The sequence below is a fragment of the Patiria miniata genome, unplaced genomic scaffold (genome assembly GCF_015706575.1).
Source record: "Patiria miniata isolate m_02_andy unplaced genomic scaffold, ASM1570657v1 HiC_scaffold_1, whole genome shotgun sequence".
NCBI lineage: Eukaryota > Metazoa > Echinodermata > Asteroidea > Valvatida > Asterinidae > Patiria > Patiria miniata.
In genome coordinates, this window is record NW_024037047.1 from 4,515,805 (window position 1) to 4,540,066 (window position 24,262).

General features: G+C 40.7%; 2 protein-coding genes across 2 annotated transcripts in view; both read left to right on the forward strand.

The window, feature by feature from the left end:
• LOC119729658 (mucin-2-like) overlaps positions 1 to 2,473 on the forward strand; it is a 32,974-nt gene extending 30,501 nt beyond the window's left edge. The window contains exons 17-19 of the mRNA XM_038202363.1: positions 90 to 281; positions 845 to 1,096; positions 2,448 to 2,473. Of these exons, the coding sequence (XP_038058291.1) occupies positions 90 to 281; positions 845 to 1,096; positions 2,448 to 2,473 (470 nt within the window). The remainder of the gene's footprint in view (positions 1 to 89; positions 282 to 844; positions 1,097 to 2,447) is intronic.
• The window catches only part of LOC119741880 (fibrillin-1-like), a 46,989-nt gene continuing 22,918 nt past the window's right edge, over positions 192 to 24,262 (forward strand). Inside the window, exons 1-31 of the mRNA XM_038217850.1 lie at positions 192 to 281; positions 845 to 1,096; positions 1,873 to 1,937; positions 2,448 to 2,540; positions 3,083 to 3,250; positions 4,006 to 4,137; positions 4,759 to 5,209; positions 5,704 to 5,883; positions 6,777 to 6,887; positions 7,282 to 7,502; positions 8,006 to 8,090; positions 9,134 to 9,298; positions 9,898 to 10,014; positions 10,388 to 10,645; positions 11,108 to 11,260; positions 12,438 to 12,619; positions 13,340 to 13,520; positions 14,406 to 14,552; positions 15,086 to 15,217; positions 16,386 to 16,511; positions 16,752 to 17,000; positions 17,356 to 17,484; positions 18,215 to 18,334; positions 18,839 to 18,955; positions 19,331 to 19,450; positions 19,642 to 19,776; positions 20,013 to 20,144; positions 20,894 to 21,019; positions 21,534 to 21,671; positions 22,622 to 22,870; positions 23,549 to 23,689. Of these exons, the coding sequence (XP_038073778.1) occupies positions 3,182 to 3,250; positions 4,006 to 4,137; positions 4,759 to 5,209; positions 5,704 to 5,883; positions 6,777 to 6,887; positions 7,282 to 7,502; positions 8,006 to 8,090; positions 9,134 to 9,298; positions 9,898 to 10,014; positions 10,388 to 10,645; positions 11,108 to 11,260; positions 12,438 to 12,619; positions 13,340 to 13,520; positions 14,406 to 14,552; positions 15,086 to 15,217; positions 16,386 to 16,511; positions 16,752 to 17,000; positions 17,356 to 17,484; positions 18,215 to 18,334; positions 18,839 to 18,955; positions 19,331 to 19,450; positions 19,642 to 19,776; positions 20,013 to 20,144; positions 20,894 to 21,019; positions 21,534 to 21,671; positions 22,622 to 22,870; positions 23,549 to 23,689 (4,366 nt within the window). The 5' untranslated portion in view covers positions 192 to 281; positions 845 to 1,096; positions 1,873 to 1,937; positions 2,448 to 2,540; positions 3,083 to 3,181. The remainder of the gene's footprint in view (positions 282 to 844; positions 1,097 to 1,872; positions 1,938 to 2,447; positions 2,541 to 3,082; positions 3,251 to 4,005; positions 4,138 to 4,758; positions 5,210 to 5,703; positions 5,884 to 6,776; positions 6,888 to 7,281; positions 7,503 to 8,005; positions 8,091 to 9,133; positions 9,299 to 9,897; positions 10,015 to 10,387; positions 10,646 to 11,107; positions 11,261 to 12,437; positions 12,620 to 13,339; positions 13,521 to 14,405; positions 14,553 to 15,085; positions 15,218 to 16,385; positions 16,512 to 16,751; positions 17,001 to 17,355; positions 17,485 to 18,214; positions 18,335 to 18,838; positions 18,956 to 19,330; positions 19,451 to 19,641; positions 19,777 to 20,012; positions 20,145 to 20,893; positions 21,020 to 21,533; positions 21,672 to 22,621; positions 22,871 to 23,548; positions 23,690 to 24,262) is intronic.

The window sequence follows — 24,262 nt, forward strand, 5'->3', positions numbered from 1 at the left end:
TACAAATCTGTGTTGCATCGAACAGCGTGCAAAATGTTTCTTAAAAATTGTTAATGTGCTCTGATATTTTCCCCTTTCTAACCACACAGAATCACCGATTCTTAACCTGCCTACTGTCGCCAATCGTTGTGCGGTCCCGTGGTGGGTTTATGCGCAGGTTTCATGGCCCCAAGTGACAGGGGGTTGGTGGTACCTGCAGGACCATACACACATCCACACCTGCGTTGTCACCAATAATGCTGGCTGCACGGCAGTGGGAGCCTTCGATTTCTATGTATTCGGTAAGAACAAGTCCAAGATTCACGGATACAGTCAAGACATGGGAAGGCTTACTTAACACGTAATAACTTTCCTGTGTTTTTTTTAACCAGTGTTGTGAAGGTGTAGTGTCCACTAGCAAAATTCTGACATACGCTTGTCGTATAGAATAAAATGCTGTCAAATTCCTTCCCGATGTCCATACTCTCGGCAATGTTTATTTGATGGGAAAAAACTGCTGATATCCAGAGAAATGTCTTTGCCATTATACCTTTCACTTGGCAGTTCAGCCTCACTATCAATTGTGCCGTACTAAGGGCTTCATTGAAGCGTGTGACAAGAGTGTATTAATAGCTCAGTTGGTAGAGTGCCAGAACGGTAATCCGGAGGTCACAGGTTCGAACCTCGCCCCAGTCAATTTTTTTGTTCAACTTTAATTGTTTTAACATGTTGTTATGCACCTAGTGAGTTTCCGTTTGTAGTTTATTTGATTGAAGAGTTTTCCACCTGTGGATTTGATTGAGTATTTGAAACATTCGTAAGCCTCGAGATTTACATTCAGCCAATACTTCCTTGGCCTCCACAGCAACGCCACGTATAACGGTGCCATCGGTTGCTGACCAGTGTACCCTGCCTGGACAGAATGATGTCGTAGTTTCGTGGCCTGCAGTGACAGGCAGATACTTGGATGGCCAATCCATCAGCTGTACGGATCAGAACGGAAATGCTGTGCCTCTGAACGGAGGCATCTCGTTTGGTCTTGGATCTCACACAGTGACCTGCGGTGTTACGGTTGAAATCTGCAGTACATCAAGGAGCCTCTCATTCAGTGTCTATGGTAAGAACTTCACGAGTGTTGGTTCTCCGTTAATTGGCAAGTTTGTGAAATTCAGCCAATCGGAACCAATTTTGTGGTGAATCGGAGCCAATTTCGAGGTTTTTCCATGTACATACAAACGTTTCCAAACGAAAGAAAATATTTGTGTTACAAATTCAGGCAACAGACAAAATCATGTCATGTGATATCAGAGTCTGGGACTGGTGTTCAATATGGGACTGGTTTTCAGCAAAAATATCGCTGGGTCATTATTTCTGCTTATTGAAATTTCCTGTTTTTGTGATCGCTTCATTTTGACTAATATGCTGTTGTCGCTGAGAATGACTGTTTCTGTTTAAATCACATTTTGTCGGAGAAGGGCTGTGATGTTGGTCCTAATTTGCACATTTCATCGTGATGCCTAAACCTTAGCAGGGGAACAATACGTGCTGGCATTCAACCGAAGTTTTTGAGATATGGGTAGATTTGTGGAAACGGGCTATTGCTGGGGTGATATTTAACCATTACTAAGAAGCTGCATGCTCACCTACATCAACCACTTGCTCCACAGACCACTCAATGATGCATTCGGAGCATTTCAAACTGCACAGGCCACTGAAATTTGAGATGTGTACATACTTCACACCAACGCGCTTGAACAATTGTACTCATGTATACGAGATGTGTTGCGTTCTAGGAATTGTCCCAACGCGCCATCTACGGTGTGTGCATTTGATCCATTAAATATGGATTCAAGGGTCACATTTTTAAAATGATTTCATCTCTTTTAAAAACAGAGGGCAATTTTGTTCCCTTTGGAGTTGCAGTTGGAGATAGTCGCCTTTCAGAGGAAACACAACCAGTAAGTAATATATCAGTTCATTAGAATAACCCGGATTTTTTGATATTTGATTTGTATCATTTTGAAACCTGATTTTAACTGTACACCTTACAAAACACGCTGTCAGTATGGATATTATATCATTAATCATTGTACCGCCCAGTGAATGGGTTGAGATTCCCCCTTCCTTTGTTGGCAGTGTTTCCCCCTGTTTGTTTATTTTAGTCCACAAGTTCCCCCTATGTAAGCTGCCACATGTTCTAGCCTCACTCTGTTTACCCAGCAGACAAGCAGAGACAAGTTTTATTATACATAGGCCTATGTTCCTCCTACCTGGAGAGTGTTTTTCTGCTTGAAGTTTATCTGCTGTTGGAGTCATTGATTTTTGCCGGAGTGTACTCTAAAGTCCACTTAATTAATTCACACTGTGTTTGTTTTTAGTTGGTTTTACTGTTGGTTTTAGGGGTTTTTTTCTCAGTTTTGTATAATAGTTTTAATGTAATATAAATGCTTTCATTTTTGTCCTAACAGTCATCGCTGTCCTCTGGCAAAGATAGGATCTCACGAACCATCAGCCCACCACATTTCTTTCCTTTCTGCAATGAGCTGCATGAAAAAATCTATGTAAGTATGACAAATAAAAAGCATGAAAAAATTAACTTGTATGGAACTTAACACCTGTTTCGAAGTTAAAGATATTGGCTTATGTGGCCGGTATTTTATTAATCAAATGCAGTAGAACTGCGCTAAAATGGAAACCTATAAAATACCTTCAATTTGGATGTGATACATATATACTGAGTATTGCCAGCCAAACTTGCTATAACAAACAATCACTTATTGGACAAGCTTCTTCAGTTAACGTTCTGCTGTAATTGCGATTATTAACGTGTATCGCTAGCGTTAAGGAGTGGGAAAATCGTGTACTCTCTGAGCGATGGAAGGTGTAGCATCTGTGTTAGGCAAAATGGCAACAACTAATCCTAGTAATAAGTACATTTATGCTGACGGTTATATGTATATGGAGCTAAATGTTATTATGAAGTTTTCCTTGATATTTGCTGTTGTGTGCTTTGCATTGTCTTGAAACTGGACCCACGTCCAAATCTAACATTGACATTATTTTACGGTCCTGATGACCCATCTTGGGCCGTCTGCTTTATCAGTTCACAGATAATGGCGTCATTGTCTTTTCCAACGAGCAAAGTCTATATAAACGCAGTTACCCAAGTCCCACAAAAACATTCTTCAGTGGCCCAACAAAAATGGTAGCTGCCTTTTGGGCAGACGTAAACAGCAGAAGGTTTTCTCAGTCAAGGGATGTCTTCTTTCAGGTGAGTTTGATTAAGGTTTGTAACCATTTCGATCTTGTAACCCTTCGATCTTGGACTACGTAAAGTCAAACTGCGTACTTTTTTTCAATCAACAAAGTAAAGCTACTCGACCCAGATTATTAACAAAGCTCAGCAGCACTCATCCTCTGACTTGTCATCCCAGTTATAAAATGGCTTGGTTAAAAAGAAGTTTTTGTTGCACAAATGTTGCAGAATCGGTATCTTAAACTCTCAACATTCTCAACCTTCTAAAGTCCATATTCGTTTAGATATGAAACTGAGAGATGTTATATAAAAAAGGAGAGCAGTACCAGTGTGTTCTTGATATAATAAAGATTATTACTAATTATTATTATTAATTTCTGTTAATGAAACCAAGGATTCCTCTAAAGCGCCACTGTAGCTCGAAAGCCTGAAGAAACCTGTAGAGAGAAGAAAACGAGAAGACAGTTTTAGAGGTGGGAGGAAATTCCCAGAAGAACATTCTTGGGAAAACCCACAGAGTCAGGCAGGTACTGAAACCCCAATCCACATGCTGGCCCAGGCGGGATTCGAACCTGGGTCACAGCAGGGGAAGGTGAGGAAAGTACCGGGACGCCAACCTGATCGATTTCCCCGTATTCTGAATGTGTACAAACTTCCTTATTATCTTTAACTAACGTATCATCTTCCTCTCGTTGTAATTGAGTGAAAGGATACTTGTGCACAGAACCTAAATCAACCAACAAGAAGTGTAATCCCTCGTTTTCCCCCAGGTATATGATGACAGTAGTTCCACTGTGTTGTCTACGTTGAGTGGCATCGTGACTGCCCAGTATGGCAGCTTCACTGCAGCCTGGGCTCTTGTCATCACATGGCGCTATGTAGAAGCCCTCTCACCCGATAAAGTAACTATTTGTTGACATTTTCTGTCAAAAACAGACAATTTCGAGCGGCTGGTTGAAAAATCGGTTGATGTAGTATTATTAAGGTGTATACTTTATACATTGTATGGACTTTTCTTGGCATATATTATACCGATTTGGCGTTTGTGATGACACAAGGGTGAAAATTGTCTGTAGAGACAAATTTACAATCCGAAACTTTTACAGTTTATATAAGACATATTGTGTTTACATATTTGCTAACAATGGAGGGGGGAATCAGGCCAGTAGGGGATAAAGAGAGGGAGTGATGGGGCATGCAAACTGGGGGATTTTTTTTTGTAATTTTCCGGCGGCATGTTCCTGGACCCCCTCAAATACACTTTCAAATCTATTTTTAACCATGCACACATTGTATAGTTAACACTGTTTATTTTTGTCTGCATTTCATGTGCAATTGTAATTGTAATCGAGATTTCTGTATGTTTTGCGCATTAGAAACACATTCAAAAGCATAGTGTTCGAAGCTCGCGGATATTTGGTGAGTGAAGACAAATCGTACAAAGATGAGAAGCCGAGATCCGAACCACTTGGGATTCACAATGCATTGTCTTTATTGAGTGTATTTTTTTCTCTTTTAATAAGGATACCAACTCTTTCCAAGCTGTGCTTGTGACAGATTACACTCATGGCTATGTTATCTTCAACTACGAGCGCTGCGGTATGAACTGGAACAAAAACCTCCTGCCTAACGACAACGTCATCCAGGGCTTCACCTGCGGACAATCTGGCAACAAAGTCTACCTGGACATACCGAGTGACTTGCGTTTCCGACCAGGAAATATGGTTGGGAATACCGGGATATACGGGCGCTGGGTCCAGCGACTTGACAGCCTGACAGACGATTTTGTCAATCCCCGCTTGTTCTGTCGGAACTGGTACAGTGGGCAGGTTGTTGATGATTTTATCATTTCCAACTTGACTGCGACTGCTCACACTTGTCCATGCAGTTGGTTCCAGGCATTTTGGGACTCAAGATGGGCATACATCGGTTACAGTTATTTCCTCCCAGATTCAGGAAGCAGCACATCAGTCGGTGAGTAGCCTATCCACTCCCCCTTACACCAAGAGGGTATGTTTGAGGGCATGTTGGAATGCCCTCATTGACAGTGGTGGACACTTTATAATACTTACACTTTTGACCATGTGGTTCTTTTTTTTCAGTAAATAACAATAAACACAAGTCTGATACTCCTAAAGCTATTTAAATGAGTCAGATATTTACACAACAAAGAGAACTAAGGCATTTTTTTGTTACTTTACTTCCAAAAACTGGATGGTGAGATATTAGGATCCTTGACTAAAAGCACACACAATATACTAAATGGTATTCATACAATCTCAAAATACATTTTTGCTGTTCAATTTCGCAAAGTCGAAATTGTAAAATCGACAATTTAGTCCTAGACTTTCATTTTGCAAAAATAAATTATAATGATACTTGACCCTCTCTGTATTTAAGACGTATAACCTCTTTGCACGCTTATAACTCCCTGTTTACGTCTTTAATTAAATGTAATTTTCTTGCAGCTGCTGTTTGCTATGTCCGGACGTTTCAGTTTCCTAATACCCCGGGCCCGCTATGCTGCTACAGCACATGGACATGGAGTCTTCTCTCGGGCGTCAGGAATGCAATAGTTGCTTCTGTCTTTGAGTATTATCCAGTCAGTCCCTTGTTTTACACATCTAGTCTGTTTAACCAGTGGTATGGTAAGCACTTAATAAGAAAGCACCCAATTGAATAATTGAATGTCCCCAACAGCTTTGCAATATTAGATTTAGACCAGAGACCATTACACCTGAACTATAACGACGTCTGACTTTGCTTTTACATGTACAATGGCAGCTGGGACGGGAGCAACCTAGCTTCCATCAAAATGCACACATCAAAGTGAAATGTCAGTAAACTCACATTTATTTCCATACCAAATGAGAAATACAAGCAAAGAATACACGAATTAGTAAATAAATAGAATTGTCAAACAGGCCGGTGTAAAAGGCGAAAATATAGGTATGGAGGCATCCTCTAGAAGCCTAGGCTTGTGGCGAGATGCCTTGGACGGACTAATACAAAACAGAAACAAGAACAAGTACACACGGACAGTTGGACCAAGACAGAACCTAAGCATGAACATTTACGGATAAACTAAAACAGTACGTTGATGTATAAAGAGAGAGCAAAAATAAAATTGCTGAAAAACCAAATGAGAAGCAAGTTTTGTCAGGTATCGGGAGATGAGAGCTCTTTTATATAGGCATATTTGAATCGACCCACAGATGAGAGATATTTAATAGATTCGTCAATGACATTCTCACGGAGCTGCTTTATGTCACACACAAAACAGGAAAATATTTGACAAGTAAAACAAGCCAGGTTTTCCAGCCAAATTTCATGTAGTGCACATTGCTAATGACTGATTGTCGGCTGATATTTGCACAGAAAACAATTGTGCATAGCATGTCAATCTGCTGTTTTCTGTTTACAAAACTCTGTGACATTAGGCCCTAGTTTTGAGCCACTTAGGTATTGTTATCGTGAATCTAATATGTTGATCTGATGTTTGATTTGAAACAAGAAGCAAACTTCGTGTTTGTACACACAGATAAGGAAGTACTTACTCGGTATTACTGCTGTTCAGCTTCTACACTCTGCCACCTCTACGATTACTACAGACCGGCCATGGGTTGCTGGAGATATGAACCACCATTTTGGTGTAAGTTGGCATTATTGGCATTATTGTTACTTTTACGCAGACAAGGGTTGATGAAGAAAATTCTGCAACTCTCAGATCGCAGCTGTCCAATCATAGATATCCATATTCTTACTACATCTGCACATTTTCAATTCATTGCGACAGAGGGAGTTTTGTTTTAAACCCACTCCAAAGGTCCATGCCTGAGCCCTTATTCTTGTCAATGGAAAAGGCTGCGTAGTTACAAATTTGATATGCACAATTATGGTTGGTTCAATATTTATGGAGAGAGTCTGGCAAATTGTTCTGAAGCCTTTCAGAGCCTTTTTTTGATTTCATAGAACAAATGGAAATGCAGGCATTGAGTCGAATTAATTTGGTCGATTATTTTTTTCTTTTTGGAAATTCTCAAAAGTCTGGAACTGGGGAGACCCTCACATCAAATCCCTGGACGGAGTTGTGTACACCTTCAATGGTCTGGGGGAATACACGGTAGCACTCATTGAAGACGACAACGGAGCACAAATCTTTGAACTACAAGGCCGGACACAGCGAGCTACCACTGTAGAAACTGGTCAACTAACGGATGCAACATTCTATTCTGGTTTTGCTGCAGAGTATCCTGGAGAAGGAAGGGTTTGTAACACTTCACTTTTCATCATGAATATTCAGCAACAGTTCAATATATTTTCTTAGAATTTGAATTGCACCTGATTAAAGTGCACCTGAGTAATTGCCAGCTGTAGCTAATTAAGTAGATAATTGACACGCTTGTTTTAGGCACGTTGCTATGAGCTTGGTCATTCTTTTGAATCTACATGCTATGAGTTCTATGGGCCTAACTCACTTGCCAAAATGAAAATTAAATTTGAATTTGTTTTGTAGATTTGGAAAGGATTGCTATACACCCCTTGTTCCAATTTCTATACGATTTATTTCTTAAAATCTAGAATTTGTGTGGCATTTTTAAAATTACGGTATACAACGCAGTAGTCCCAAAACTAAAAAAAAAATCTCACATGTTCTGCAGTCTGCACGTATCTTGCACTGGATCAAGCGCTTTCGGAATATGTTGAAAGGAAACAATGTCCTAGCTTTCCTAACCTGTAATATTTTAATAAGAAGTGTTTTTTCCCCAGGTTGAAGTGAAATTAAACAAAAGAGAGAACGCTGATGGTCTGATAACAACTGTTAATGGTGACGTTGTCACGCCTACAACAGCAGGTACATTTGCAGTTGATGGAGTTTAATTTGGCGCGTTGCATCCCCCTTATTAATAGAGGTACAATGACACAATCTGTGCTGATTCAGCCATCCTTCACCTAGCGATTCTTCATTGAAATATAACCTGTTACGAGACCCTCGTTGAGCCTTTCAGATGGCATCATACAGGGTGAGTCAAAAAAAAGCGGAACCCAACCCCCGAAATTCTATTTCATATTTAAACAAAAATATGTAGAACCAAAAATAATAATGACTGATAAGCCAATTTCATAAGCTACTTTTAGCTGAACGAATTACTTAAATTGATCAATCCTTTCAAAGAATATCACCATTTCAACATATCACCAAGTGAACCCAAAACCTGTCTCGTCCAAATATGCGATTTTAAGAATCGTCGTCACAATTGTCTTCAAACATCACCAGCGATAAAACCTCAGTTTAATAGTTTAAAATATTCAACAAAGTCCTTTTGAAGGCCCGTCTTCAAAGAAAAGTGGATTTTATTCATGATATTGTTTGCTTAACCAGGGTTATTTATAACGATATTGTGTATTACAGTTGTTGACAGTTGTTGAAAAAAGGTATTCTGTGTCATTTTGTTGTTGTGACAAACAGTAAAACACACAATAAATTGGGGGGGGGGTGGGGGGACGAGACAGGTTTTAGGGTCATTTCAATAGAAATATTTGTTAAACGGAGTGAGCAATTTCAGTAATTTTTTTTCATCTTAAAGTAGCTTGTGAAATTGGCTTTCCAGTCATGGTTAAGTTTGGTGCTACATATTTGTTTAAACATGAAATATATTTTTGGGGGTTTGGGTTCCGCTTTTTTGACTCGCCCTGTACTTTTACCATACCTCTCAGTTTTGTTTTGAGAATGCAACAAGCGTCCCTTGTGCTGTCGTGGTTTCTTAGCTTCAGAAGCCTTAATCTTTGAGTGACACTTTACCTAGTATTGGTAAAAAAAAATTGTTACAAAGGATTTTTCAATGGCTTTTTTATCAGTAGTGGTGAGATAACTGTATTTCCATTCATCCTTTTTAGGATTGCTAATTGGCAATGTGAACGTCAAAAGGGATGCGTCAACTAACAAGGTGGTCACAATGTTCCCTGGCGATATTCAGTTTACAGTAGGAGTAAACAACAGCATTGGAGACATCACTGTCCAGATTGGGCAAACATATCGTGGAAAAACCGAAGGATTACTTGGTGAGTGAAACTCAAACTACGAAAAAACAATTCTCCAAATACGGAATTGATTGCCTAAACCAGACAAAACTTAAACAATAAATTATATGACTTCAATTCGATATGCACACATTTTGTAGAGTTTTTTTTTTAAAGTCCTCACAAATTCTCACAGGTCCAGTCAGTGGAAGGCATCCAGTCCCGCGTCAAGCCATGCGTATATTCAAATGAACTGTGACGGAGGCATTCCTTTGTTGTCGTTCATTACAATATTGTGATTTACCTGCGATAGACTTTACTACAACACTAGGAGTTATTGCCTGAGAAAAGCGGGTGCGATGTTGACCTACTGTCCCATTACATAAGGGTCTACTTAAATTAGATCTCTAAAGGCATACAAATACAGCCCTGCATTCCAAATTACATAAAAAGGGTGATATAAAGAGGAGTAGTCCAATCAGGGAATCCAGCATCGTCAAGGCACATGGCAACCAATAAGCATCCTATAAAGGTTTCAAGTACTTTGAAGGCGTTTGCCTTCTCAAATGCTCGCGTAATAAGAGGTCAGGTTCTCAGTCTGTGTAGCATGAATGATGGATTTAATAATATTTGCTGTTCAGGTGTTTGGGATGGCGACCAAAGCAATGATGCTACCAGACGTGATGGTGCTATACAACCAGCCACCGGTGACAACGGAGCGATGATTGAAAGTGACTTCTACCATTTTGGTGAAACCTGTAAGTCAATAGATCAACAGTTGTTGACCGTTTAGAAATCATTTTGCATGGTATCTTTATTTTTAGGTTATTTATCACAAATAGCATTCAGCCGGGATACGCCACGGAAGGATTCAATGAAGTCCTTAAGGTAGATCAGGGAGAGGTTGAAGGAAAACTTTGCAAAGACATTCCAAGAAATACCCTCACAATCAGGTAGGGACCGAAAATATATTCCACATGATTGAAACCAAGGTCACATAGTGATGGAAGGGCTGCTGCACCCGAAAGTTACCATACACGTAAGATATTTCTTTGCCAAACAAAGAGAATATTTTCCTAGTTCTGTTTTTATTCTCTTGTTCAAATATATATTATATTTGGCTGCATGCAGGGCGTATCACTGAAGCAAATTCCCTCTTCTACTATGTTGGTGATGAGACGTTTGCATTATCAAACGAACACTCCTTCGTGCCAAGTTTCTATGAAGATCTTGTAGCAGCTGCCACTCCGGAAAAACTTGCAAAGGCTGAAGAGCTGTGCGGGGACAACAAGATGTGTAAGTTTGACACACTGGCGACGGACGATGAAAGCATCGGACAGTCTACAGTGATGCTGAATGAAATGAACTCTGCAAGCGAAAGTGCAGCAAGTAAGTACATCCTGTTGTTCAACAGTCCTTAATTGGTAACAAAGACAGGGTTGAGCAGAATCTAGTGGATGCCGTTGACACCGTACGCTGGCGATGCTCATGCGAAGGGACCACAGATTTGCGCTGTATTCAGAATAAAAAAAATAAGTTGTGAATACTTCTTGGTGTATGTGCATAAACCAGCATGTAGGCCGCTATTCCTTCACGCAAATGATCGTTCAATTACAGTAGAACTTCAATACACAATGGACACAATGGGGTACACACAAGATTATTAATGTTTGTATGATGGTCATTTGTGGAACCAATTGTCGGCCACTATTGATCCGTATTATTGTACAAACATTTGGAAGCCAACATTTTGCGGGATTGTTTTGGTGAAATGTCCAGTTTATCGATATTTGTTTTATGTGTCGTTCTACTGTAGTGCAATAAAATGTACTATTTTTGCACAATTTGCAGCCAACTATCCACCAAACATAACCGCTTCGGATACCTTCAGGGTGATGGTGGGTGTGCAATTCACAGAACAACTGGAAGCAGTGGATCCTGATGGAGACGATGTTACGTTTGCATTGGTTGAGCCAATTGAAGCTGCATCCATCACCGAAGAGGGTAAACACAACCTTTACGAAGTAGTTTTGGCCTTGCCTTCCATGAATATTATTTTAATAAGAGCAGTGTAACGCTTTGCAGTCAAATTAATCTATGAGAAAAAAAATTATGAGCTCAATTGCGTGTGACTTGAACCCGCGACGTACGAGGCTCTTGCCAAGGCAAGATCCAAGGAACGATGATTAAGGTGGCTGAGAAGTCTCTCCCCCACTCCCCTACCCCTCCCCATCCCCACCCCTCCTGGACTTGCTAGTGCCTTAACCATTGGACTTAATCTATATTAGGCTTTGCCCTTTGGGACTTAATGGTATTATATAACCGACATACAGATCCTTGTCATTTGATTGGTGGAACTCACATCACATGACATTCGTTATTGCTCCCATTCACGCTGGGGATCAAAAAGTCCCATTCGGCCATGGGGAATGGGAAATACTGTTGAACAGTTAGGATCATTCTTGTTCCATGACGCGGTATTTGTGTGCAAATGCACGCTGGTGTGCGCATTCAGCGTTGCGCTTAGCGCGTATTGTTCCAAAGAGCCAGCGCTACAGAGTTGGGTTCAAACATTATCGTGAAGGGATGGTTTGGAAGAGAGAAATAAGTTTTCCACCAATTGTGTAGTGAAATAAAAGTTCAAGTATATCGAATGACAAGGATCTTTATGGCAGTTATATAAATCAAATATTGAGAGGCTTTAAATTGTGATATGGGAGGAATATTATCGTTCAGTAAAAACTGGACTTTTCCAGTTCACTCGGCATCGCCTCGTGAAATGGAAAAGTCCAAATTTTACCTTGCGATAATATTCCTCCCATTTCACTCTGAGCCACTCAATATTTGTATACTATCCATGCTTGTCAACTATTTTGTTTTCTCTTAACGAATTTTCAACCCGTATGCTTTAATTTAACAACAGCCCCACTCTGTTTTAGTTCTGTAACCATCAGAAAAAGGGGCTTTTATTATTGATCTGCCCTGCGAGTAGCCTAGTTCTCAATCCCTACATTATCAGTTAGATAGGGGCAGAAACTTAGAAGCCAGCCCACTCAATCCACCCTGTTGGGCAACAAATACTTCGGTCATTAACATATCTGAAAGCATGATTACAGCAAATGATTTTTTTTTTCAAATTTCAAAAGCTATCATATACACCCACTTCCATATCATCTTATAGGTGGTCTCTTCACTTGGACGCCAGCGGACAGGTCAAAGGTCATGGTTGGTTTCCTAGCAACAGATGGCAAAGCTAATGGCACGCACGAACCAATCGTGCAGCTCTGTGACTGCATGAACGGTGGCACGTGCCTGTGGAATGAGTTTGTAATGGGCACGGATGTTGTCGAAGACCGTTTTGGGGTGAGTGCTTATTGATTTTTCCTGGGCCCAAAAGGGCGAGGCTGTTGTCCTCCGATCGACCGAATCTAAGACTGACTGACTGACTGACTGACTCCCCCCCCCCCCAATTTCCCGACTGACTTCCCACCCGACTAACTAACTAACTGACTGACTGACTGACTGACTGACTTTCTTTGTATAAATAATGTCCTGATCTTTCCAAGCTGCTGTCAACCATCTGGTGGTCCCGGCTTAACCAAGCATGCCTTTTTACACCACATAATTATCTGGCCTATCCATGATGAATTCAACATTGGTCCACTGTGAGTTGAACTTGGTCCGGTCAAGATGTGACACACACTTGCAGCCGTTCGTACATTAGGTCAGATTTTCTAGGCAGATAGATCTATAGCCTTTCAACCCTGGTCCTTACCAGGGTGGAATTTTGATTTACACCCCTGGAGAGCAGTGTAGACCCGTGTAGATGTTGTGTTGGACGCTTGTTAGAGTGAAATAGATTCCCAAAATCTAGTGGTTCACCTTGGGTCCGAAACACAGATTATGCAAAGTGTGACAGGGCTTTCCCAGAAAAGAGCGCTGCTTGATGACAGAGGCTTTAAATCCCAATTTGAAAGACACTACCTAAAATAAGCCATCTGTAGCAAAAGAAGCAAAGGAATTCAGTTGTTCCGGTTTTTCTTCCCTTATACTTTTGGACATTGTCAATTATTTCATATCTAGGTGGTGCTATGCGAGTGTGAGCCTGGTTGGAGTGGTGAGTTCTGTGAAGTCGATTTCGACGCATGTGAGGACGGCCCCTGCTTCATGGGCGTGGCTTGTTTCGATGAAGCACCACCGTCGTTGAACAACACCTGTGGAACTTGCCCTCAAGGACTTGAGGGTGACGGCAGGTTCTGTCAGGGTAGGCCCAGACTTTCCTGGTTTGAGCATTTTAAATGTAACCCGTTAGTCCCTTCACTGTCCGAAACCACCTCGCCTGTAGAGTATGTAAATTGTGATGATATGCTGAGTAGCAACCGACAGGCATCCCAAAAAATTATAGCATCTTTTGCAAGTTATTTTGCCAACAATAAACAGCTATGTCAACACTTTTAAACCACTTATATTTCAAGAGATATACTTGCAGTGCAGGAGAGAACAGATTGTTTGCATCACATGACCACAACTTTCAATTGTTTAAACAAATGCGACATGTTCTATTTTTCTCTGTGTTCTAGCCCAAAAATGTCCTATACCGTGTGGATTTATGGGTACATCAGGGAATAGAGACAATGTAGTACAATGTACTATAGGTGCTAATATGCTGAGGATTAATTTGTTAAAAAGATCCTCCAGTGCATACAGTTAGTTAGCAAGGAGCAGATACCTTTTGCACCATGATGTATGGTCGGCCAAGGTTTGCGTGTAGTTTGCAACATTAGCGCCTTAGCACATCATCTGTATTCATCCTGGGTCAATCTTAAGTACTCTTACAGTTTCTGTACCAGGATTATTCCTTTAATGGGCTGGAATGAGGGGTTTACATCGTCAACACATATGGAGACTTATATCCTTGAAATTAACATGGAGAGGGCGACGAGCCACCTCAACCACCCTCCCTCAAAAGAAATAACATAATGAACCACATCTACTCCCCCTCCCACAACCCCTGATAGATGATATCAACAACTACAGAACGATTCTTATTTTGGTAGTGAGTGCTTTGTGAATGACTTGTATGGATCTCACGTTAATTGTGGAGGACTTGTCGTGTAACCCGGAAGAGTCACTGCTGATTTTCCTGCAGATATCGACGAGTGTGAGCTGTACCAAGACGAGCCAGCCAGCAGTGGTGGACGCGGCTGCGATCAGATCTGCAACAACATCCTCATGGACTACAACTGCAGCTGTGAATCTGGCTACTCCTTGTACATTGACAACAGGCGATGCATTGGTATGCACTGTGTTCTTTGTATTCACAAACACGAAGATAAACCTGCAAAATACGCATGTAAACCTGTAGAAAGAAAGTTGGTTGGGCCCGTTATAGTGTTGTGAAAGTGAGGGATGGAATACATAAGAAGTCATCTCATTATTATCCGGATCAAGTGCAGAAAAAGGTTATCCGCAATAGGCCCATTATAAGCTTTCCTGGAACCTTCCTGTGGTGAAGTTATCATTCACTTTCTGTGACGCAGACACTAATATTTAGGGTAATTTCTAATAGTCTCCTCAATTCTGCCACCCCTCCCCCAAAAACACCACAAGTCTCAACTAGGTTCTTTCAACTGAGATGAAATTACCCCAATTTAGCATTTTTCTTCCTTTGAAGGCGTTTTCCAATTTTCAACCTTATTTTCATTCAAATCTGATTTTACCCTTTTGTTATCTAAGGATTTGGGGCATGTCAGTGTTTTTGTGTGTGTCAGGCTTGAACTCTGTCAAACCAGTAAGTTGAAATGGTTGTGTTTATTTTGGATGATGTAGATATCGACGAATGTGAACTGGACCTACACAACTGTAGCGTCAACGCTGTGTGTAACAACACCCAGGGCAGCTATGAGTGTGACTGTAAACCAGGCTTCCGGGACGACTTTATGGATGGAACGTCGTGTACAGGTGTGTGTTGGAAAAACAGTAGAGAAGATGTCGAAAATGTGTTGTACTCTGCGACCAAATGAATGTATCCTCCCGATATTTATACAAAGAGAGAGCTGGGCCGCTGATGTACGTCACTAGAGACACCTGCACAGTGTATTTCCAAAACGTGATAAATGCTTTTTGGTTAGCTTTTAGAAGCCCACCCTTTTCTGGCCGCCCAAAGTCAGTTTCCAAATAAACACCGCAAATGCAGAAAGACCACACCCACTGGAGGGGTCATAATTTTGAATCTGATCGTCTCTATGATGACGTTGTTTAAAAAGACCTTTGGGGAATTTCGTTAGCTACATTTTGATATTCTATTTGCTACCAAAGACCATGGGGGTAGGAATACCTCCATGCAAAGACTTAAAATCGACCAAGATGAACAATCATTTTATGAAAAATGATGCAGTTTGATTCTAAGCGGAACTTTAGCGGAACCACACATGCCCGTAATTGACCCCTACACATTGCCCGAAGAAAGTGCGGGTAATTCAATTTCGTGTGCTTTCATGCATACAACCACTGTGCGATCCACGATATTCCCTACCGTTCGTAACGGGCAATGAGACATTGTCACGCAGCGAGTGCCACTCGCGTGGACGCGTACTCTTTCAACTTTCAACTCTTCCAACTGCATCATTTTTCATAAACCATTGTCAGTCTTGAACGATTTACAGTCTTCGGTGGCAAACGGGGTCTGAAAATGTAGCTAACAACATTTCAAAAATGAATATAAAAATGACTTTATCATAAGACGATCAGATTAAAATTAAGACCCCTCCAATGAGTGTGGACTCTATTGTACGGTGTTTAGTTAAGCAACATTTAAGAAAACAATAAAACACAAACAAGTTTAGAAAGAGCTGTTGTGCTTTGTTTGTATTCTTTAAAATTTCATAATTGTGGATAAAGTTTACCTTCTTTTCAAACGCTCAAAAAGCGTCCAAAGAGTCCAAAATGTACACAACTAGCTCAGGATAGCAATTCAGTCATGGCCCACAAATAATGATAAAAAATAACGCACTGAAATTCTCCTTTTTCAGTTTCCTTGCTATTTTATTGTGAAGTCAGTATTTCAAGTAATGGATGCACATGCAATCAAAGTATGATTTTTTAATTTTTTTCCCAAATTTTCTTTTAGACCTCTTGGAATGCATGGACAATAGTACCTATACTTGCGACGAGAAAGCTAACTGTGAAAACACCATCGGCTCGTACATGTGTGTGTGCATTGCAGGATATGAAGGCGATGGCAAGACATGTCAAGGTAAGGCCATGTGTACTATTTGAGATTAAATGCCTTAATGAGATGCAAGCAATGGGCATTTTACCATGCAGATAGATATTTCGTGTTTATCTCCATTTCATTACCACTGGAAATGTGAAGTGAATTCGATGTAACAAAACTTACATAGCGAAACCCGTCGGTGTTACATGACGTTACAAAGTCGCATTCAGCTAAAAGTGTTGCTCGAAACATGACTTTCTACTTTATGGACATCGATAGATCTGAATGAATGCACACGGAACCTGGATGATAACTGTCATGCTGAAGCCGATTGCACAAACACCGTGGGATCATACACGTGTGCGTGTGGGGATGGCTGGACTGGCGATGGCACCAACTGCACCAATATAGACGAATGTGCTGCACCGTTACCAGTCTGTGATGAGAACGCTGAATGTACGGACACCCAAGGCAGCTTTATATGCCAGTGCAACACTGGATACGCAGGCAACGGAATAATGTGTGCGGGTAAGTAATGTTATCGCAATTGTGTAGTGCACAAACTATTTTGTTTTGACTGCTGTAGTGAACCTAGCCAGCCAGGGCGCTATTTGGAGTGTTTTATTTTCTCTTGGTGATGTTCAGTGTATCGATCATTTTGTACGCCGAACATATGCCAGGGCGGTCAATCTGATTTGTAGACTTCCAACATAACACCATCGCCCTCACCGACTTTAAGCCATGTCCAACACAGACACCTTTCTCCGTGACTACAAACATTCACTGTTGCCCACCATAGGACAAACATAAAGTAATTTCTGCAAAATACCTTATTTCAGCATGTGCAGCCTTATTTTGTTTTACCATTACCATTGATTCCCAGATTTGAATGAGTGTACCACGGGTCAGGACGATTGTTTGGCCGTTACTGGTGAGTGCAGCAACACAGTGGGTAGCTTTGACTGCAGCTGTAAGGATGGATATACTGGAGACGGTCGGACGAACTGTATAGGTAAATCAAACATAACGAGTGTGCTGTGCACATTTTTAAGTGTCCCTTAATTCCAACATGTTATTATATGCCTGAAACGGGAACAAAACAGCGGACTTAAAATGGGAGGTATCCTCTCTTTGTTTACCAAACCTTCTTCGCAGATACTGACACAATTTTCAAAAATGAAAGGGCAAAATTGTATTCTTGTTATGTTGCCAGTGCTTTGTGTTGAAAGAATACTTTTTTTTCAATTTGTAGGCTTGAGGTAGTTGACAAGATGGGAAGATGTGCTCTTATCGGGGGTATAGTAAGACTTAATTTGATTGGGTGTGTGACAACATATTTGATGACCGATCCCCCGTTTTGGAAGATAGCCAGGAACTTTTCCCCGGCAAATAGCAGGAAGTTGCAAAGGCAAAGATTTGGTGGGGGTGGGGGACTGTGCACCCTCTGACTTAAGGAGGCGATGTCCAAATCCCTTGGACCTTATCGGACAACAGGTGGCACTCTTCACTGCAGCCACGCCTAGGGTGATTCAGTAGCCAACTGAGGCTCTGGCTGACTGAAATAGTTTTTTGTGACAACTTTGGCCTATTTGCTACACCCCTTGATGCGCTGCCAAATTACCTCTTGCTCTGCAAACACGTTGTTGAATAAAGAATATGGCATTGACACAAATTGAAATGAAAGTGTGGTTTTTTTGGTAAACAAATATTTCCTTTCTTGTCCCAAACTTTGATGGTTGTAGATATCGATGAGTGTCAGGGACGCAATGATTGCTCTGCGAACGCTAATTGCACCAACACGGTGGGCAGCTATCAGTGTGACTGTGTGACTGGATACACAGGGGACGGACAGACCTGCACAGGTGAGATGACAAATAAGGTCTACACTTCAGCACCCTGACATTGTAACAAAATCTTTGTCAAATCAAAACAAAAATTGTAAATTGCTTTTTAAGAACATGGGCAAAGTGTGACTGTTTTGGTTAATTGTTTCAGCTGTCAAAGCCATTATTCTCAGTAAAAGAAAAATCTCTAACTTTTAAGTATTGAGGCAAAGACTTTTCATTTTTCTTCAGTCGAAACTTTTCTGCTGCATGTTGCAATAATTTATCTGCATGAAAATAACTTTAAAACACCTTTGTTGCCATTCCAACCCATGCTGCAACCATCCTCTTCCGTTATCGTGAAGTCCATTGTCCAACACAAATATCTTCTTAAGTAAATTGGATCAGGTCGATTCAGTAGTCCAGTAACAAGGGATTTGCAGTGACGGAACAGTGGCCCTTTTCACAGTTATCAGCATGTAAACAGCAAATATTAAGTTGTGTCATTTGTTGTGATTCACTTATGCACTTCCTTTTGTACAGACATTGATGAATGCACTCTTGGTCTAGACGACTGCCAGCAAGAGTGCTCCAACACTGAGGGATCATTTGCTTGCAATTGTAGCGCTGGTTTCACCCTTCAAGAAGGAGTTTGTCGAGGTGAGACTCCTTGAATAACCCAATTAGGTATCCAAACTGTGCATATTTGTATCAAGACAGAAAAAAATGCTATAAATTAGCATTATTTCCTCTTTTATCGATTTCTGTAAAAATATCATTAAAAAATAAGGTAAGTTGAATAAGTAATCTTACATAAAAGACTTCCCTGATAACCTTTGAAAGAAGCCTAATGATTTCGTGTCTTAATAATCTTTATGCCTACTTCCAAATATCTTAACCCATGAATCACTGTACTGCCCAAAACTGCTCCAGCCTGTATAGATTCATCAGTAAATAATTACAATGTAATACAATGTTAGCTTCATTGTTATCACAATGACTGATTTCATTTGCATTTGTTGTTTTCACCCACAGCTGAAATGATGTGTTTGAATACAAATTGCACCCAGGGTGACTGCTACAGAGCCAACAGTGCAGACATGTGCCGCTGCTACTCAGGATATGCAGCCGATGGTGATCTCACTGTCTGTGGAGGTATAATATTCATAAACGTTCTTCCTTTCAACTTGTTTTTATTTGTTGATATGTCACAACAAAATGAGCTTGACATCCGATTTCTTTTTAAGAATTGAGCGATTTTGCATTTCTGGAAAACATTTGTGGAACAGTTCAGTGGGTTAAAGAGAAGATTTTTGTAACTTCATCTTTTCTGACTGCCATTTCAGATATTGATGAGTGTACAAGCCAGAGTGACCCTGACATGTGTGGTGCCAACTCGATGTGTGATAATCTGGACGGCAGTTATGAGTGTCGTTGCTATTCCGGCTACACTCTCAATAGTGACCAACGGACCTGTTCAGGTATGTCAATCTAACAATGAAACTCGGAACCAATTTCGTGAGGCTGCTGAGCAGAAGTATTGCTTAGCAAAAGTGCTGAATCAACCGCAAAAAGGTGTATTTTGGGAGGGGCACTGTTCAAATAAAAGTACTTCTTGTCTGGTAGAATTTGTAAATGTTAACAAGCACTGTAGTCTACTTGATTTTTACTTGAAATCTGAGCTCTGTAAAAACCATCACCGTTTCATGATATTCAGATGTGAATGAATGCCAAGCTGGTACTGATAACTGCGACGCTATGAGCCAGATGTGCGTCAACGATGAACCCTACTTCACTTGTGACTGCAAGCCTGGCTTCAGCAGCGAGAGTTTCAACGGCTCCTGCTCAGGTGAGGACCCTTTCCTGCTAGGCGTGTGTACCTAGTGGCCCTTGGAAACTTTACAAAGTTCCACTTTGGGGGTTGACGACACCACCCCCACTTCCATATCTCAGTTTAGGGAATTGGCCTGTCGTGCACTTTACATGTTCATAATCAGCACTCGAGTGAGTGTGAGTGAAACGTGGAAAAAGCAGGGCATGTACTCTAGAAGGCTCAAAACTCAATGAGATATCAGAAGTAAGCTCAATTATATCTTGGTTCAGTGACCGTGAACAAAAATATCAAAAAGCAAACCTGATTCACAAAATGCACATGAAGATTTTTATTGTGAGCAGGAGTACAGAATAAATGTGAACTATGTTTGAAAAAACCTCAGACAATTAATTACAATTAAGTTTTGTTAACGTTTAAAGGCCTTTTGAACTTTTATTTTGTTGGACAAAATGTCGAAAGTCAGTTGAGGACGTACCTGTATTCATGCAGCCACCACCTGCGCAGACAAAATAATTCGTATCTGCAATTCTGTTAATATGGCTATGGATAGTCACTGCAACATGTTGCCGGCAGAAATCCGCAGAGCCGCATTGGAAATCACTCAATTCAAAGAGACCCAGTCATTGCCACGGATGAATTGTGGTCATGTTGTGCTGACACTCCCAAGAACCAAGGCATCAGCGGCTTGGGAGATTCTGCAGCTCCCACTTTAATTCATTTCATGCTCTGTCAAAAAAAAGATTTATGTTTGCTAATTTTGACAGACATCAACGAATGTTTGAACGACACCTTGAATGATTGCCACAGCGATGCTGACTGCCTGAACAATAACGGTTCCTTCACCTGCCAATGCAAAGACGGATTCACTGGCACAGGACAGCTGTGCTTTGGTAATACACTTGTTTTATGTTTTGTTATAATTCAAGTCTGATGTGAGTGTTTGTTTAGTGTTTTACATTCATGTTTGTTTCATGTGACCCCAATTGATATACAGTTAGATATACTTGTAACAACCTTAACGATCCTTTTTTTGGGGGGGGGGGGGGTGCTAGACTACACAATAAAAAGCATGGGCTCTATCTTCATCCGTTATTAGCCCTGCATGGTTTGGAGCATGCTTTGAAGTCACACTTGGCATATCATATATGCCAGAAAGTAGTTGAAATAATGTTCCTATTTCAGTTTCGATGTTGATAAATGGAATACCTGATGTAACTTTGACCTGCTAATTTTTCCTGAAGATTTGGGCTAGTATATCTCACAAGTTTGTCATGATATTTCTAATGCCTTTTCCCCCCATGAATTCCATCAGAAATCGTAAACGTATTATCGGCACAATGTGAAGTTAATCGAATATACTTCATGGGTCTTTTAACATTTGAAGTTGAATTTGTTTTTCTCCAGATATTGATGAATGTTCCTTGCCCACCAACGACCCGAACTATGCCAACTGTAGTCCCTTCGCATCTTGCACCAACCTGGTTGGCTCATTCCAATGCAACTGCACCATGGGATACGAAGGGGGTGGACAAACTTGCCTAAGTACGTGCAAACATGATAACCTGCTTACAGCCTAATTAGGGTACACGAGTGCCAGAATAGGCTTGTGGGATTCTTTTGATTCACCTTGAATGTTGGGACGTGTAGATACAATTGATAAGTATGGACTGTGTAGCACGAGTGCCCCCGTAATGGTTGCAAAGAGAAAGTTGGGACGGACTGATGGGAGGGACCATTGAATGCATTGTCTACAGCGTCTGACACTTTAATACGTGAAGATTCGATGGGGTTGTACATATAAAGATTAGAATAAATAAATACTGTGTTTTTCATGCCTTACGCAAATGGACAAATGCAGGGCTGTGTGAATCACTTCTACTGGAGATCCCGTGAGTGGTGATGAAGCACTAAGTACTCGGTACGGAGTCCATAAAATGTATCCCAATTCTCGTACGGCCGTATGGCAGAAAACCGTTTGGTGCACTGAACCTTTGTATTAACTCACATGATGCCAAACATAGTTGAAGTTTGTCATACAATGTTTTTGTTTTTAGTGTGAGTTTATCTGATTGGAAACAAGGTGAAATCGTTCCTCACCATTCTCTTAACACTTTTAAACCAAATCCAATTAGAATTTACTTCAGATGACAAATAGGTGGAGCTAGCATAAATTAGCAAGTACACACGGTACTGATCTAATATTCATATTTACAAAACATAGATTTTGGGATTTTTTTTAAGAACAAAACAGAGGGGAAAGAGAGTTTACATTGGCCATTTTTGCCTCGAAAACGTAAACCAATTTTTTCTCCACATTATGGATGTTATTTTGAACATGTGAGGCCACTTTTTGATTACCGGTACACATTATTAGCTAAAATACATTCTCCATTGTCTTCAGGCTCTTCACCTTTTAAGAAAAATGGGGTAGGCCCTCTGAAGTCTTGATGCGACCGTAAAATGACATGTAAAACACCCATTTCTTTCACCAGATATCGACGAGTGTGAGAGTGGGATCCCCGTGTGCGCTACCAACAGTACCTGCACGGACAACCCGGGCAGTTATCTCTGCACGTGCGACGATGGTTTCCGTGGTGATGGCTTCACCTCGTGTGTCAACATCAATGAGTGTCAGGAGAACCCTGGCGTGTGTCACTCCTTAGCAGCGTGCACAGACACTGAGGGGAGCTATCACTGCGACTGTAACCAGGGTTACCAAGGAAATGGCACATATTGTGAAGGTAAAACAAATCAATTCTATACTTTTCTAAAGACTGATATTTTTTTAAGAATTGACATATATGTATTTCTGGATACTGCTAAGCAAGCCGTTTCCAATGATGTATATAAATGGGGTTAGTGAATTCAATATTTGAAACACAAACAAGCAAGTTTATTTAGTTTTTGAGGCAATACTTAAATGTATATAATTGTGTTTTATGGAAATTATCACAAGGCCAAGGGTGAATAAAAACACGAACTACAGATAAGTCAGGATCAAGAGAGAGAGAAAAATAATTGATGTTGGTTTGAAAAGAAAAGGTTTTATAAACGTTTGACTGAATTAAAAGATAAATTTGAGGGCAAGTAGAAGAGGACTTATAGATTGCGGTTAACCCCCAAATCAACATCAACCGGCCCTTCAAATGTTGACTTGTCTCACTGTGCTGTAAAATGGAAAAGGGCAGGGTTTCGTGATGACAGTTCGCAAAGTGGGAACTAACGGAGATTTTTGACAGACAGGGGTCAATGTTCAGACTCCTCTGAATACGTTCCTTTCTGCTAGCTTATGCACCAAATTTAAAAAAAAGCACTGCTTTTGCAGATCAGTTTATAATGCCAACTTGCTTTCCACATCCAAACCTTGAGATTTACATATGAAACCCGATTTGAGATTTGAGAATCAATGTTGTCTGTAGATGTGAATGAATGCATGACCGGTGCGGATGATTGTGCAGCCGACATTGCCGAGTGTACCAACAATGTCGGAAGCTACATGTGTTCCTGCATAGGTGGTTATGTTTCTGCAGAGGGCTTCCCAGCTGGCAGACAGTGCGATGGTAAACACCTATTTTATTTTATTTTATTTTATTTTAATACAAAAGTTAAAAACCCTCTTATGGGTAAGTTTATTCTTCGGCTAGAATGTAAGCAAGAGGGGTAGGGGAGACGTGCGATGCCGGGACAAGTGTATGCGATGCGAGCTTGCACAAGCACACATCACAAACTTGAGTGAATTGGCTTCTAAATAGTCTGTGAGTTCTTCTGTAAATGTGTAAACATATTCCAGATCCCTCAAAATCCAACATAAGGTTTCAGAGGATTTTGCAGGATTAACAAGAAGGTAGAGCCTATCCACTGTAACTGCAAAATTACTTAATGCCAGTAACCAGTAAAGCATGTCCATGTTTTGGTCATTGGAATGGGGGCTAATTAAATTTAAAAAAGACTGTTCAATGCAGTACTGGTAGTAAAACGCTGATGCTCTTAATTTTTCAAAGGGAACATTTCGCTGGGGTTACAAGTTTCTCCCCTCCCCTCCCATGTGCTCCCTACGCCCCGCCCCCTCCTCAATTAAACTGGATAAATCACTGCTTGATGCTTCTTGAACGATGAAGTACAAAGATTGTGCC